Source organism: Anolis sagrei, chromosome 1 (genome assembly GCF_037176765.1).
Source record: "Anolis sagrei isolate rAnoSag1 chromosome 1, rAnoSag1.mat, whole genome shotgun sequence".
Lineage (NCBI taxonomy): Eukaryota > Metazoa > Chordata > Lepidosauria > Squamata > Dactyloidae > Anolis > Anolis sagrei.
In genome coordinates, this window is record NC_090021.1 from 148,761,370 (window position 1) to 148,778,770 (window position 17,401).

At 42.1% G+C, this 17,401-nt stretch overlaps 1 protein-coding gene across 1 annotated transcript in view; it reads left to right on the forward strand.

Annotated features, from left to right (window-relative positions):
• The window catches only part of LOC132771717 (meprin A subunit alpha-like), a 17,477-nt gene extending 347 nt beyond the window's left edge, over positions 1 to 17,130 (forward strand). The window contains exons 2-9 of the mRNA XM_067463561.1: positions 1,221 to 1,338; positions 2,722 to 2,897; positions 5,808 to 6,029; positions 6,277 to 6,417; positions 8,931 to 9,146; positions 11,256 to 11,726; positions 15,446 to 15,613; positions 17,033 to 17,130. Coding sequence (XP_067319662.1) covers positions 1,221 to 1,338; positions 2,722 to 2,897; positions 5,808 to 6,029; positions 6,277 to 6,417; positions 8,931 to 9,146; positions 11,256 to 11,726; positions 15,446 to 15,613; positions 17,033 to 17,130 — 1,610 coding nt within the window. The remainder of the gene's footprint in view (positions 1 to 1,220; positions 1,339 to 2,721; positions 2,898 to 5,807; positions 6,030 to 6,276; positions 6,418 to 8,930; positions 9,147 to 11,255; positions 11,727 to 15,445; positions 15,614 to 17,032) is intronic.
• Positions 17,131 to 17,401: the final 271 nt, after the last annotated feature.

Consider the following 17,401-nt stretch of genomic DNA (forward strand, 5'->3'; position numbering starts at 1 on the left):
TACATGTTCTGCTCAGAGGCCCTACATTAGGCTGATGAGGAAAATCATAGCAGATTGGAATGCTGATTGTAAGGCATTAGATATGAGGGTACTGTTCCATTATCTGGGTGGAGACTACAAGAGGGCACTAGAGAGAGAAGGGTAGTCCCCCATCCATGTCCCCATCATGGAAAATACCAAATTAATAAAATAATAAAATAATAAAATAAATAATATAATAAATAATAAAATAAGTAATAAGATAATAAAATATCTCCAGGAGGAGGAGGAGGAGGAGGAGGAGGATGGGGAGGAAAGGCAACGCTGGCACCTTTTCTCTCCTTCTTTCCCGTCTTAATAATTACAAAATAATTACAAAATAATTACGAAAATTTGGAAAAAATTGTTTCGATTCTTAATTACTTTTCACACTATTCCTGCATGGCTCGATATTGGATCGTAAGCTAATTTAAATACGAATTAATAACGACTTTAGAAACTAACGAACACGATCAAACAAGCCTACTGATCACCACTGGGACCACCTTTACTGGCTTGTGCCAGTAAATTATTATTATTATTATTATTATTATTATTATTATTATTATTATTAGATACATAACAAGATTACTGCACAGCAAACAAGACCACTATGCTGGCTTTTGTATTCAGTCACATGTTGGACAACATGGTTTTTCATAGGAAATTAGATAGTCAAATATGGGGGAAGGGAGGTGAATAAAATCATATTAGAAATGAACACAGTATTATTTCTATAGTTTGTATAGCAATGATTTATTACAAAGGTAACTGCTGGATTTTTTTAAAGCAGCTATCAAATTGGGTGGAAATTCTTTGGTCACAGAATCTACCGGTATTCATAAATAATATCCTCGCTCTGTGTTTTAGCACTTTCCAAAGCAGGGGTCCTCAAACTATGGCCAGCACTTTGGATAGCTCCTTTAAAGGTCAGACAAAGGGTCCTTCCAGACAGGCCCTACATCCCAAGATCTGATCCCAGGTTTTCTGTTTATCCCAGATTATCTGGCAGTGGGGACTCACATAATCCAGTTTAAAGCAGAAAACTTGAGATCACAATCTGGGGTATAGGGCCTGTCTGGGAGGGCCCTGAAACCTGGATATATGGTATTCCACTAACTTGGGAGCCCCCTGCCTCCTCTGGATATTTACTTATTTACTTTAATAGTTCAAAAATAATGATATATTGTTTCCTGTTTCAGATCTGAATACCAGGGGTGTTATCCTGCAGGCATTTGAGATGTTCCGACTCAAATCTTGCATTGACTTCAAACCCTACGAAGGGGAAAAATCCTATCTCCAGTTTGAAAAATTGGATGGGTAAATTGAGTGACCATATGTGATCAGAGTGTTTTTGCTTTAAAAGTAACACAGTCATATATTTTAAAACTGTTTAGCATGTCTTTCCTTTAATTTTATTGTTTCCTATTATAAAAGCATTTTAATTGAACACTCTCTCAGTAACGTTTCCAGTTTGTAATCTAATTTGGGATGTTGCATGCGATTGAGTCATTTGACATGATTTATTATAAAAATGTGATATTTGATTGGTTTTCATAATCAATTTTATCTATTTACAATCTATTCCAAAATTCAAGAGAGGTTTCCCATGATTGCAATACATAGAATCATAGAATAACAGATTCAAAAGAGTTGGAAGAGACCTCATGGGCCATCCAGTCCAACTCCCTGCCAAGAAGCAGGAAAATCACATTCAAACATGAGGAAGAACTTCCTGACTGTGAGAGCCGTTCAGAAGTGGAACTCTCTGCCCGGAGTGTGGAGGAGGCTCCTTCTTTGGAGGTTTTTAGACGGCCATCTGTCAGGGGTGCTTTGAATGCAGTATTCCTGCTTCTTGGCAGGGGGTTGGACTGGATGGCCCATGAGGTCTCTTCCAACTCTAGGATTCTATTCTATGATTCTAAACCACTCCCGACAGATGGCCATCCAGCCTCTGTTTAAAAGCCTCCACCACACTCCGGGGCAGAGAGTTCCACTGCTGAACAGCTCTCACCGTTAGGAAGTTCTTCCTAATGTTCAGATGGAATCTCCTTTCCTGTAGTACATAATGAACTCTACAATCCTATACATGGCTGCTGAGAAGGGGATCAATTGAATACATTCTCCTGGGTTAAGTGGGTCCTAAATAGACTCAGAAGCGGAGTGGGCAGATCAAAAGACAACCTGGCAAAATGGCACTACCTGAAAGAATCCCATACCTTGTGTGACTGTGGAGCAGAACAGACAACTCCGCATCTGTATGCTTGTCCCCTATGCCCTGCCTCATGTACAGAGGAGGAATTGTTGGAGGCTACAGACAATGACGCTGCTGTTGCCTGTTTTTGGTAAAATATATATATATTTAGCCACCTATGTGCCTTGTATTTTTATTATGTTTATACTAATTTATGCAATGCTTTTGATATGAAATAAAAATAAAGTGGGTCCTAGAAAAAATGTTTCTGTAAAGTAAAGCCTCCATGTTCCACTTTATGTACATGGTTGAACCACTTTCCACAACCCTTTAGTATGGCAGTTGGAGCATTCTAAGCCAAACAATGAATTTTTCTATGTGCTGTGCACAGGCAGGAGAACTGGTAGCCCTTTTTTTTTTTCCATTAAGGGAGAGTGATTGTTTTTTCCTACGATGCGGTTTTGCCCCTCACCATAAATGGATGCATATTACATGTTCTTGTCCCACAGATGCTGGTCTTTCGTGGGAGATTTTCAGACTGGCCAGAATGTTTCTATTGGACCGCGCTGTGAATACAAGGATACTGTCGAACACGAGGTTCTCCATGCTCTTGGGTTTTATCATGAGCAGTCACGCAGTGACCGAGATGATTATGTTAACATTTGGTGGGGTGAGGTTATTGAAGGTAAATGTACACATCCTTTCGAATCATTTGTGGGTCATGTCGAAATCTTTTATTTCAGCTAGAGTTTGATGTTCTGTCTGGAAAAAAATTCCTCTACTTTCACAGCGATCATATAAAATTTAGTACTAACAGTTGTCAGTAAATTATTGGAAATCACATGGTCAGAAATTAGCAATTATACCCAATCAGTGCTATATCAATAATAGAAAAAGCGGCTTATTGTGCTGGGGGATTTCAATGTCCATGCCGAGGCTAACCTATCAGGAGTGGCTCAGGACTTCATGTCTGCCATGGCAACCATGGGGCTGTCCCAACGGGTATCTGGCCCTATTCACAGTGTGGGACACACATTGGACTTGGTTTTCTCTCAGGGATGGGAGGACGGTGGTGGCGTTGAGGAGTTGACCATCACTCCATTGCCATGGACCGACCACCACCTGGTCGGGTTTAGACTTACTGCACCCCCTAACCCCCACAGGGGTGGATTTCGACATGATCCATTAAGTTGGTCTGCCCCAGGAGGCTTATGGATCCAGGTGGATTCCTGACGGCTCTTGGGGTGTTTCCTGCCACCTCAGTAGGTTATCCTGTTGATGCCCTGGTCACTCTCTGGAATGGGGAGATGACTAGGGCAATAGACATGATTGCTCCAGAACGTCCCCTCTCAAGTAGCCGAGCTAAAACAGCTCCTTGGTTCAACGAGGAGCTGGCAGCGATGAAGCGAAGAAAGAGGGAACTAGAGAGCGTGTGGCGTTCGGATCCGAGCGAGCCAAATTGAACACGGCTTGTGGCCTTTTTAAGGGCATATGCCGTGGCAATAAAGGCCACAAAGAAATCTTTCTTTGCGGCCAATATTGCGTCTGCAAAGAACTGTCCAGCAGAGCTGTTTCGAGTTGTCAGAGGCCTTTTAAATCCCACCGCCCAGGATGGGAGCCCTGAAAACTCGGCAGCCCACTGTGAAGCTATTGATCAGTTCTTTGCAGACAAAGTCGCTTTGATCCGTTCTGGTCTGGACACCATGTTAACGGCAGTCTCTAAGGATGTAACACAAGCGCCTGCTTGTCTGATTTTGATGGATTCATTTCAATTGGTGAAACCCAAGGATGTGGACAAGATACTTGGAGGAATGAGGCCAACCACATGCATCCTAGACCCCTGCCCATCCTGGCTTTTAAAGGAGGCCAGAGGGGGAGTGGCCGAGTGGGTGAAGATGGTGGTTAATGCCTCCCTTCGGGAAGGCAATATTCCAACGAGCTTAAAACAACATATAATAAAACCACTGTTGAAAAAACCATCACTGGACGCCACTCAATTTGACAACTATCGGCCAGTTTCCAATCTCCCCTTTTTGGGCAAAATCCTGGAACATGTGGTGGCTTCAGGTATTCTTGGACAACACTGATGTTTAATAATTTATGTTACAATTGTTTTTAATTGCCCTGTACTTGTCTCATGATGTTTTGTATCGATGTTGTTCACCACTTTGAGTCACCTGAGGGCTAAGAAAAGTGGTATATAAATAAAGTAAATAAATAAATAAATAAATAAATAAATAAATAATCTGGATCCGGCACAGTCTGGCTTTAGTCCGGGGCATGGAACTGAGACAGTTTTAGTCACCTTAGATAGGAGGAGTGTGTCCCTGTTGGTTCTGCTGGACCTCTCAGCAGCCTTCGATACCGTCGACCACGGTATCCTTCTGGGATGCCTTTCAGGAATGGGCCTTGGAAATACTGTTTTACAGTGCCTTCGGTCCTTTTTGGAAGGTCGCACCCAGAAGGTGTTATTGGGGGACACCTGTTCAACCCACAACCATTGTCTTGTGGGGTTCCTCAGGGTTCAATATTGTCTCCCATGTTGTTTAACATCTACATGAAGCCGCTGGGGGAGATCATCCGGAGTTTCAGGGTGTGGTGTCATCTGTACGCAGATGATGTCCAACTCTGTCATTCCTTCCCACCTCCTACTAAGGAGACTGTTCAGGTCCTGAACCGGTGCCTGACTGCTATGACGGTCTGGATGAGGGCAAACCAATTGAAATTGAATCCAGACAAATCAGTTGTAAGGCCAAACAAGGCATAGGGTTACAGCCTGTGCTGGATGGGGTTACACTCCCCCTGAAGACGCAGGTTCACAGCTTGGGTGTGATCTTGGATTCATCGCTGAGCCTGGAACCCCAGGTCTCAGCGGTGACCAGGAGAGCATTTGCACAGTTAAAACTTGTGCGCCAGCTGCGCCCGTACCTCGGGAAGTCTGACTTGGCCATGGTGGTCCATGCTCTGGTTATATCCCATATAGACTACTGCAATGCTCTCTATGTGGAGTTGCCTTTGAAGACTGTCTGGAAGCTTCAAATGGTCCAATGGTCAGCAGCCAGGTTACTAACGGGAGCAGCGCTCAGAGAGCATACAACTGCTCTGTTGCGCCAGCTCCACTAGCTGCCGATTTGCTACTGGGCACAATTCAAAGTGCTGGCTTTAGCCTATAAAGCCCTAAATGGTTCTGGCCCAACTTGCCTGTCCGAACGTGTTTCCTCCTATGAACCAACTAGGGTGTTAAGATCATCTGGGGAAGCCCTGCTCTCAGTCCCACCTACGTCACAAGTACATTTGGCGGGGACAAGAGACAGGGCCTTCTCAGTGGTGGCCCCTTGGCTGTGGAATGCCCTTCCTACAGATATTAGGTCGGCCCCCTCCCTGTTGACATTTCAGAAGAAAGTGAAGACCTGATTGTTCAAGCAGGCATTTGAATAGGTAGTGTAATGAACATAGGAATATGGAACAATACATTGACTGTATGCTACTGTTTTAAGATTTGTCTTCAAGATTTCTCTTCGAATCCACTATCAAGGAACTGAATGTGCGGTTGTCTTCAAACTTTCCTAACAGTGTGGCAATAATTTCTTCCTAGGTCAGGAGCACAATTTCAACAAATACGACGATGATTTTATTTCTGACTTAAACACACCATATGATTATGAATCTGTCATGCATTATGGGCCATATTCATTCAACAGAAATAGTAGCATCCCTTCAATTACAACTAAAATTCCAGAATTCAATGATGTGATTGGGCAAAGCCAGGATTTGAGTAGGGTAGACCTACAAAGACTGAACCGCATGTACAATTGTGGTAAGTTGATATCTTTTTTTGTGTATTTAGATTCTCTTTGGGAATGTTTATTTTTTTTTACTCTATTAAATTGGAAAGAGACAATGAAGTCATTTCTGTTCTGCTTCACTTCAGTGGCACGTGGAATTCTGTAGGGGCTTCCTTTAAGTGCAGAAATATGGCCGATTTTCACAATGGGGAATAATTGCCACAAAGCAAACTTTTTCCCCCTTTAACATGTATATGTAATTTCTGGCATATCCTACAGCTTCTAGCCTCACGCTACTTGACCAGTGTTCCTTTGAATCGATTAATATCTGTGGCATGATCCAGAATGGAAAGGATGATGCAGATTGGCAGCATACTGCAATCTCAAATAGTGGCAACAACTTTGTGGACCACTGTGCAGGTAGAGTATGAGAGCATGTCTTCTCTGGATGTATATTTCCTGTTAGCGGCAAAAATGGGACAGGGGACAGAGTCTTTTTGTGTCTGTGTTGCTTGCCTTCTCCGCCAGGTGGAGTTGTGCAGTCATGTCCTTGTTTATCAGGTTGACCGAGTTGAAACAACTGGAGCAAACAAGAGTTGCTTCTTTATGGTCACATAATATTTGTGCTATTCTTAGAAGTAAAACTCCAATGCTGTGTAAGTTTGTCAGACAGAAGGAAAGTTATCCACGCCACACAGTATTGCAACCGAATCCTAACATTCATCTATCTGAGGAACTGTAGAAGGTCATAGACTTGCAAATGCACTACTCCTGTTGTTGTTCATTCGTTCAGTCACTACCAACTCTTCATGACCTCATGGACCAGCCCACGACAGAGCTCCCTGTCGGCCGTCACCACCCCCAGCTCCTTCAAGGTCAATCCAGTCACTTCAAGGATGCCATCCATCCATCTTGCCCTTGGTCAGCCCCTCTTCCTTTTTCCTTCCATTTTCCCCAGCATCATTGTCTTCTCTAAGCTTTCCTTTCTTCTCATGATGTGACAAAGTACTTCATCTTTATCTCTGCTATCCTTCCCTCCAATGAGCAGTCGGGTTTATTTCCTGAAGAATGGACTGGTTGGATCTTCTCGCTGTCCAACGCACTCTCAGAACTTTCCTCCAACACCACAGCTCAAAAGCATCTATCTTCCTTCACTCAGTCTTCCTTATGGTCCAGCTCTCACATCCATAGGTGACTACGGGGAATACCATTGCTTTTACTATGCAAAACTTCGTTGCCAGTGTTATGTCTCTACTCTTCACTATTTTATCGAGATTGGTCATTGCTCTCCTCTCAAGGCACTACTCCTGGTCACTGTCAAAACTTAAGCATCTAGGCTAAGATCTGAGTCCAAGAGAACACATTAGCCGGAAATCTGAGATTTCCGTGGAAGTGTATCCCATCCAGCACGGGATTAATCTCTGTCCTTGATTTGTCTTTTGATTGATCTTTTGCCAGAGGGAGCTTCAGTTTATTTGTCCTCATCCCACCCATTACTGACAGCAAACGCTAGCTTCGCACAACAACCAGCTTCTTTGCTACTGGATGTACAGGAAAGAGTGGAATATCATTAAATTTAGGCTCCAAGCTGGATACATATCAGGGCTGCAGTGGTTAAACTGCTAAGCTGCAGAACTTTCTGACCAGAAGGTTGGCAGTTCAAATCCATAGGGTGGGTGAGCTTCTGTTGTTAGCCCCAGCTTCTGCTAAGTGACTCTCCCTCCCCCCTCCAAAATTAGTCTGCTGTTATTGTTGTTGCTAGCTATTATTGTTATGTTGTTTTATGCTGTTTTATGCTGTCTTGATTGTTATTGCTCTGTTTTTAATTGTATTGTGCCTTGGGCTTGGGCCCCATTTAAGCCACCCCACAGGCCCGTAGCCAGGATTTCGATTTGGGGGGGGGGGGTGAGTTTTTTTCAGGGGAGGTTTTGGGGGGGGCGACGAATGAGTTTCGGGGGGGGGGGGCTGAGTCTGAGTGAAAGAGGGTCTACCCTAGCAAACCTTTTGTATCATTACCCCAATACCCCCATGCATATGGGATATATTGAGTATGGTGATCAGATCATGATATGAATAAACATAACAGTTTAAATAATGCACCAGTAAGGCCTTTTCGCGAATTTCGGGGGGGGGGGCTGAAGCCCCTCAAGCCCCCCCTCCCCCCGGCTACATGCCTGCCGCCCCAAGTCCCTTCAGGGAGATGGAGGCGGGGTAGAAAAATAAAGTTCTTCTTCTTCTTCAGTTCGAAAACATGCAAATGTGAGTAGATCAATAGGTACCGCTTTGGTGGGAAAGTAACAGTGCTCCATGCAGTCATGCCAGCCACGTGACCTAGAAGGCTTCTACAGACAACGGCAGCTCTTTGGCTTGGAAATGGAGATGAGCACCAACCTCAAGAGTCGGACTTGACTAGATTTAATGTAAAAGGGAAAACTTTACCTTTAGCTGGATACACAAACAGGGGATGAAGGAGCTCTCAGAATAAAGGACTGCCCCATCTCATCTGCTTGAGCATTACATTACTCACTCTCACGTGGCCTGATTAGGGCTAAGGCTAAGTAGGGCCATCTTACTCGCTTGTCCGAGCCTAATTCCACTCTGCTCTTCCTCTTTTTCTTATTCCCTTCTCAAGAGTCCTGGATGGACTTCTTCTCTACGTCTTTCTCCTTCACTTCCAATTTCATAGCACACAGCATCTTCCATCTTATTTCCATATGTGCATCTCCAAGCTCCTTCTCCCTGTCAACCCCAAGGAGAAACATGAGATTAAGATGTATTGGAGTCACTGTTTTTACATTAGGAAGTCATATTAAATTTTACTCAAATTGCTTCTGCATAGACATTCAGACATTGCCCCATTTGTCTCAGTCATTTGCGCAGTCTGTTGTTATCAGGAGATAGGACAACAACATCTGCTTCTATCTGCTTTGTAGAGATGGGATATTTTATGCGTCTGGACACTACAGCAGGACAGTCAGGCGAATCAGCCGTTTTGGAATCCCGGATCCTTTACCCAAGAAGGAATGAAAAATGCCTTCAGTTTTTTTATAAATTTGATGGAAGTCTACAAGATGAACTCATTATTTGGATTAAAAGTGATGACGGAACTGGAAATGTTCGGAAGACAGCTAAACTACAAACCATCTCTGGTAAGCCTTGAACTTTCATCTTTTATTTACAACAAGGTTAATAATTAAATTTCCAACAGCACCACTTAGATATGGATTTTTCATACCCAGAATATACCGTATTTCATCACATAATAGTTGCCCCGGTGTATAAGTTACACTCCCATTTTTGGGGTGCCATAATCTAATCTTGACATTTCTCACATAATAGACGCACCCACACAAGCCCTGTATCTGCAAAGGGGAGAGGCAAGCAGGTTTGTAAAATGCATTTTTTCATTGCATAATGGTCGCCACTTCATAGTAGTTGCATTGTGACTATTATGTGGTGAAATAGGTAAATGGTTTGTGTAATAAAGTCTGGAATACATTTTAATGATGTAATATTATAGGAACAAAACAAAAGCATCCAGAAATGATGAATGGCAGTTCAAAGCAGATAATCTGGGTTTTATATGTCAGTGTAGATGGGGCCTAAGGCTGGATCTAGACTGTCCTATGTCCCAGGATCTGATCCCAGATTATCTTCTTATCCCAGATTATCTGGCAGTGTGGACTCATATAATCCAGTTCAAAGCAGATAATTTGGGATCAGATCCTGGGATATAGAGCAGTGTAGATTCAGCCTGAGTCTGACTAGGGAAGCAACAGAAAGTGGTTCCCTCCACCAAATATATTTGAAGTAAGAAGTAGGTCTAATGGTTTTAAGTTACATGAGGGTCAATTTAAATTGAACATTAGAAGTAACTTCTTTGCAATAAGAATTTTGATGCCATCTGTACACTGATGATGTCCAACTCTATCACTCATTTCCACCAAATGCTAAGGAGGCTGTCCAAGTCCTGAACTGGTGCCTGGCCACTGTGACAGTCTGGTTGAGGGCGAGCAAATTGAAGTTGAATCCAGACAAGACAGAGGTCCTCCTGGTCAGTCACAAGGCCTAACAGGGTATAGGGTCGCAACCTGTGCTGGATGGGATCACACTCCCCTTGAAGGCACAGGTTCGCAGCTTGGGAGTTCTCCAGGATTCATCACTGAGCCTGGAATCCCAGGTTGCAACGGTGGCCAGGGGAGCGTTCGCACAATTAGAACTTGTGCGCCAGCTGCGCCCATACCTTGGGAAGTCAGACTTGGCCACGGTGGTCCACACTCTCGTTACATCTAGGATAGACTACTGCAACGCACTCTACATGGGGTTGCCTTTGAAGACTGCTTGGAAGCTTCAAATAGTCCAACGAGAGGCAGCTAGGTTAATAACTGGGGCGGCATACAGGGAGCATACAACTCCCATGTTACGCCAGCTCCACTGACTGCCAGTTTGCTACCGGGCACAATTCAAAGTGCTGGCTTTGGCCTATAAAGCCCTAAATGGCCATGGCCCAAATTACCTGTCCAAATGCATCTCCCTCTATGTACCATCACGGAGATTAAGATCCTCCAAGGGGGGCCCTGCTTTCCGTCCCGCCATTGTCACAGGCGCGATTGGTGGGGACAAGAGACAGGGCCTTCTCGGTGATTGCTCCTCGGCTATGGAACTCCCTTCCTTGTGAGATCAGGTTGGCCCCCTCCCTCCTGTCCTTTAGAAGGATGGTAAAAACTTGGCTATGGGACCAAGCTTTCGGGACAGGGCAATGAAGTGACAATGGGAAAGATGACAGGGCCAATTGGATTTGATGCGGATGGCTAGGACGGTTTTAAATTGTGTTATTTTAAATGGTGTATTTTAATATTTAGATAAATGTTTTTTAATTATCTCCTCGTAATAATTGTATCCAGGCATTGAATGTTTGCCATGTATATGTTGTGCTCCGCTCTGAGTCCCCTTCGGGGTGAGAAGGGTGAAATATAAGTGTTTTAAATAAATAATAATAAATAAATAATAAATAAATAAACAATTGTTCAACAATGGAGCCAAGTGCCTAAAAAAGGGGGTGGGGTTTGGACTACTACCTGCTGGGGATGCTTTAGCCAGAGAACTTGCACCGAGCAAGAGGTTGGATTCAACAGTCCATGAGATGCCTTCCAACTCAATGTTAGCCATTTCCTATTGAGAAGCCTAATAAGATGCACCAATTACTACAAAGGGTGTTGATGTTGTAGCAAAAATGCTCAGATCTTCTTTCTTTACAGCTGATGGAGAGCGAAACTGGAATTTAGCCACCATTCCTTTCAGGAGCAAAACTAAATTCCGATATGTTTTCCATGGCATCAAAGGAAATCCATCCAGCTCTACTGGCGGTGTTAATATCGATGAAGTCAGCTTGACAGAAACACAATGTCCCACCGGCATCTGGCAGATAAGAAACATTACTTCCCTTTTAAATAGAACCTCAAAAGGAGACAACATTTCAAGTCCTCTGTTCTATAGTTCAGAGGGTTACTGCTTTGTGCTCAGACTTTTTCCTCATGGTCCAGCCAGCTCAACAAGCAGAAGTTATGTGGGAATCATGTTTGCTCTGTGTAGTAGCCAGAACGATGGTGTTCTGGAGTGGCCAGCTGGGAATAGGCAGGTGACCTTCACCATAGTCGATCAAGAGCCTGACATAACCCAAAGGATGTCATCAAGTCGGACCTTTACAACAGACCCAGAAGAGCTTCATAGTAAGTTTACGGCCTATTCCATACTTCAACGTTGATTGATTAGCTGAAGTCTAGTTTTCCATGCTGTGAGGGTTGGTAAATGTAAATAAACACAAGCATTACCATAGTATTTATTTTTAAAATTATTTTTATTTTATTTAAGTAAACATATATTTGCAAGTGTTTGTTGCATACAGTGCAATACTTTCTATCTATTAATGTTCTATAATCATTTATAGAGTCGCCTCCGGGCTGAGAGGGGCGGTCAAGAAATGCAAGAAATAAATAAATAAATAAATTTATCTGATAATATATTTCTATTAAGGGGTCACAGTATACTATCTAAATAATACATAAAAAGTAGGCTTGGGCAATCCATGGTTCTAAATGGTTCTAAAGTACTTACAAAACTAAAGTTCTGGTGGTGAAAATTTCAGAACTCTAACAAAACTCTCAAAATTTCATAATAAATGGCAGTTCCTAATTGGTTCTGCCATTAAAATCACCAATAATGAAATAATAATTAAATTTTGAAAGTTTTGTTAGAGTTCTGAAATTTTCACCACCAGAACTTTAGTTTTGTAAGTACTTTAGAACCATTTAGAACCATGGATTGCCCAAGCCTAATAAAAAGATATCATAGATTCTTACTTTACATCCACTTCTTCTTTGTCTACAGTCTTATAGGATCCTCTATATACATTTTTAATTTAACTTTACATTAAGGTGTTGAATCATTGGTTGCCATTAATTAACAAAGTTGTCTAATATTTCTCCTCTTAATAATACAGTTATTTTGTCCATTATCAACATATCTATAATATATTTTTTCCTATTATTCTAAAGGAGGTATACCTGGGGTTTTCCAATATCTAGCATATACTATTCTAGCTGCCACTGTTGTGTAAAACAATATTTTTCCAAATTTCTTTCTAATTCTTCCTCAGGCATATTCAAAAGGTACATTTGAGGTGTCATTTTGAAGTTTGTGTTTAACATTTTTTCATTACCATAGTATTTAAAGCAAGATATACCCTGCAGTATAATAAAGTAGCCATGTATAAATATGTGAGAGGAAGCCACAGGGAGGAGGGAGCAAGCTTGTTTTCTGCTTCCATGGAGACTAGGACACGGAACAATGGCTTCAAACTACAAGAAAGGAGATTCCATCTGAACATGCGGAAGAACTTCCTGACTGTGAGAGCCGTTCAGCAGTGGAACTCTCTGCCCCGGAGTGTGGTGGAGGCTCCTTCTTTGGAAGCTTTTAAACAGAGGCTGGATGGCCATCTGTCAGGGGTGATTTGAATGCAATATTCCTGCTTCTTGGTAGGGGGTCGGACTGGATGGCCCATGAGGTCTCTTCCAACTCTTTTATTCTATGATTCTATGATTCTATGAAAGTGTAGCTTGGGCTTGTGTAACAAGTAACAGTAACTTTACTTCAGTTCAAAAGGTCAAACAGCAGCCTCTCTGAATTCACAGCCTCTCTGCTTCATGCCTTAGAAATGATTAGGCTTCAGAGAGTTGGCAGTCATTTCCTTCCTGGCTGTTTCCAGTCAGCACTCTCTTCACTCTCTGGGGTGAAAGTTACAGTTAAAACCATTTGTCTCAGCAGCAAGCCAGAGACAGTAACCAATCAGAACTCTGGCTCCTGACTGGCTCAGCCAATCAGCTACCAACATATGTCTTCCCAGCCAACCCACTTACTAGGGCTGGGCGGTTTCGTTTTGTTAATTCGTAATTCGTTAAAAATTCGTTATTTTTTTTGTTAACGAAGCGATAACGAACCATTCTGGAGCAACTTAAAAACGAAACGAATTTTTCAATTCGTTTTGTAAATGCTTCGTATTTCGTTATGTATTCGTTTCGTTATTGGTTTGAGGTCGTTTCGTTATTATTTCCGCATGTCTGGGGCAAGTTTTATAGTTGTTTTTTGTTTAATTAGTGAAAAAAAATTATAATATCACACCAACAGTCAAGAACAGAGGGAGAGGGAAGCTTCAGGAGTTCCCCCTGTCACATTTGGAGGTTTTTTAGTGTATTGCGCGGTCGCGTCCGCCATTAACGAATCGATTCGTTATTGTTTCGTTATTGTTTCGTTATTGTTTCGTTATTGTTTTGTAATTTTTTTACCATTTACGAAATTTTGTAAATATCGAACTTTTTTTTTAAAAAAAATCGGAATTCTTTTAAATATCGAAACGCAAAAAACCCCAAAAAACGAATCGATTTTAGAAACAAAATTTTCCGTTGTTACCCAGGCCTACCACTTACATCATAGTGCCTGTTTACAAATCCCCACACATGCTACTCTGCCTTGTTTTGTTAACTGTTGTTTGATTATTTTACCTTCTAGAATCTAGCCTAATACATTGCCATTTATATCCTCCCTTTTTTTCAGTATGGGGCCCAAGGAGGCTCACGATCTATATAAATAAAATGTAATGTTTGTTTGTGGGATTAACATAACTCAAAAACCACTTGACTAATTGATATGGAATTTGGACACTACACCCCTAACAGACCAATCTGTGACCATTACTCATAAAAACCTCCAAAAGAACAGCGGAAAAGACTTTAAAACTCTCAAAGCTAAATGACTATACATCAAATGCATTAAAATGACACCCCTCCCTGGCACCGGGTCCCGTCCTGCATGAGGGAAAAAACCAAACAGCTAAGAGAGAGGTCGCTAGAGAGAGGGAGGGAAAAGTGGCCAGTATATCCCTCTTGCTACCCCTGCCTCTCCCCTCCTAAACACTTCTGGTCCAAAGCATTTCAGATGCGGCGGGCCACTCAACCTGCAGCTGTACATGCAGGCCTACTCCTAGTCCCTGGAAATTTCAGATGATCCAATGGGCGGCAGCCAGGTTGTTAACTGGGGCTCCTTACAGGGAGCGGTCAACCCTCCTGTTCAAGGAGCTCCACTGGCTGCCATTCATCTACCGGACCCAATTCAAGGTGCAGGTTCTTACCTACAAAGCCCTGAACTGGTTGGGACTCGCCTACCTGCGTGACCGCATCTCTGTGTACGAACCCACACGATCTCTTCGTTCATCTGGAGAGGCCCTCCTCTCGATTCCGCCAGCATTGCAGGCACGATTGGTGGGGACGAGAGAGAGGGCCTTTTCGGTGGTGGCCCCTCGACTCTGGAACTCACTCCCTAAGGACATCAGGCAGGCCCCAACTCTGGCAGTCTTCAGGAGGAGCTTGAAGACGTGGTTGTTCCAATGTGCCTTCCCGGATTAACGATCCCATAGCACTTTGTCTCTCTAAAGCACTTTACATTTCTTTAGGTCTGCTCATATGTCTTCCACAAATGCCACTATCACCTTTTCGTCCATGTTCAGCACTATTTCCAATTTTAATTTTACATTTGTCCTTCCCATAGTTTTAATTGTATGTTGTCTAATTGATAATGTTATATGTTATGTTTTATTTTAATTGCTTGTATTGTTGTGATTATTGCTTGTATTGTTGTATTCGGCCTCGGCCTCATGTAAGCCGCACCGAGTCCCTTGGGTAGATGGTAGCGGGGTACAAATAAAGTGTTATTATTATTATTATTATTAGTCCAGCTGCTGTGGCCTCTAGCCACCTCCTCCTCGCGAGCCGAGAGAGAAAGAGAGGCGGGTGCGCGCATGCCTACCTTCCTTACTCCGGATTCATTTTATTTAATCATAGAAGGGTACAATTTGTTTCAGCATTTCTTCTTTGTTTATTTAATTTTTGCACAACAGATGGCAGATACTTTTGGGATAAACCCACAACTACTGGATCTTTTGATCCTTTCTATAACCAATACATAGGCCCAATGTGGGGCTGGAATTACATCCTGCCACACAGTGAATTGCACCGAAGAAAATTCCTGAAAAACGACAATCTAATCATCTTTGCCAGCTTTGAAGGTAGGTGGTGATTTCTGTTTATTTTTTTTAACTGATTATATAAGAAAACAGTGCCAAGAAAGTCTTACAAGCAAACTGAACAAATAATTCAGTAGAATATATTTTGTTGGATTAGTATACTCATATTATGTTAACAGATCACCACATTTTTCTATAAAAACCAACCCAGAATTAAACTATCTCAGGCCCCTTCCACATAGCTGAATAAAAACCCACATTTTCCACTTTGAACTGGAATTTATGGCAATGTGGACTCAGATAACCCAGTTCAAAGCAGATATTGTGGGATTTTCTGCCTTTATATTCTGGGTTATATGGCTGTGTGGAAGGACCCAAACTGATCCCAATATTGTGAGAACAAGTGCATAGGGACCATGAGGAGACCTAATGATCTAGGCAAGAGACAAGCAATCCTTTCCCCAAGGATGCAAAGAGAAAAGTCTTTCATTTTGCAATATTGTAAAGAAAAAAAATGACTTGACACATATCAACATAACGGACATGGAGGAGAATGCCTAAAAAAATAAGAGTGTGGACCACAGAGACATAATATTGCTTGGCTAGTAAACGATGAAGAGGAAGAATGGATAATCTATCTATATAAATAAAAATGTAATGTTTGTTTGTGGGACTAACATAACTCAAAAACCACTGGGCGAATTGACACCAAATTTGGACACAATACACCTAACAGGCCAACGAGTGACCATATATAAAAACACTGAAAAACACAGCGGAAGACACTTAAAAAGCCAAAAGATAAATAATACACTACAACACATGCACATAACCACATTGTTCCCATGACATAATAATAATAATAATAATAATAATAATAATAATAATAATGATGATGATGATGATGATGATGATGATGATGATAATAATCTTTATTTATACCCTGCCACCATCTCCCCAAAGTGGACTCGGGCAGCTTACATGAGGCCAAGCCCTATAATACAGGACAGCAAAATAAATATAAAACTACAAAAAATAACATCACAATAAAATAGATAAAACATAGGAGTAAAATAAAAGAGTGCAAAACGACAGAGTGAAAAATTAAACACAAAGACCAGGCCCAATGAATGACATAGAATGATAAAACTCTGGATGAGATAAGAAAACAAAAAGGTATATTTGTAAGGGAGGAGCTCATAAGGGGTGGAACAGTGGATTATATGACAGTTTAGAGACTAAAGACTCTTCCAGACAGGCCCTATATCCCAGGATCTGATCCCATTAAGTCCAATCGTGTCCGACTCGGGGAGGGGGAGGGGTTGGTGCTCATCTCAATTTCTAAGCTCCATAGACATCTCCAAAGTCATGTGGCTGGCATGACTGCATGGAGCACTGTTACCTTCCTCTTGGAGAGGTACCTATTCATCTACTCACATTTGCATGTTTTCGAATTGCTAGGTTGGCAGAAGCTGAGGCTAATAGAGGGAGCTCATTCCGCTCCCCAGATTCGAGCCCGTGACCTTACGGTTAGCAAGTTTAACATCTCAGCGGATTAACCCACTGCACCACTGGGGGCTTCAGCATAACCACATGTGTATTTATGCATAATACATAAATACACATATACACAAATATATACACACACATGTTAGGACAATAAGTCATGGAAAGAGTTGGAGACACAAACAAGTGGAAGAGCGACAGTGTGAAATGTTGAAGTAAATGAACTAGCAAGCATTCAGCACAAACAGTACTTTAGAAAATGACGAAAGTTTCCATGGCTTACTTACACAACTCCAATGATGTCTGTGTCTCTCCCCCCCCCCC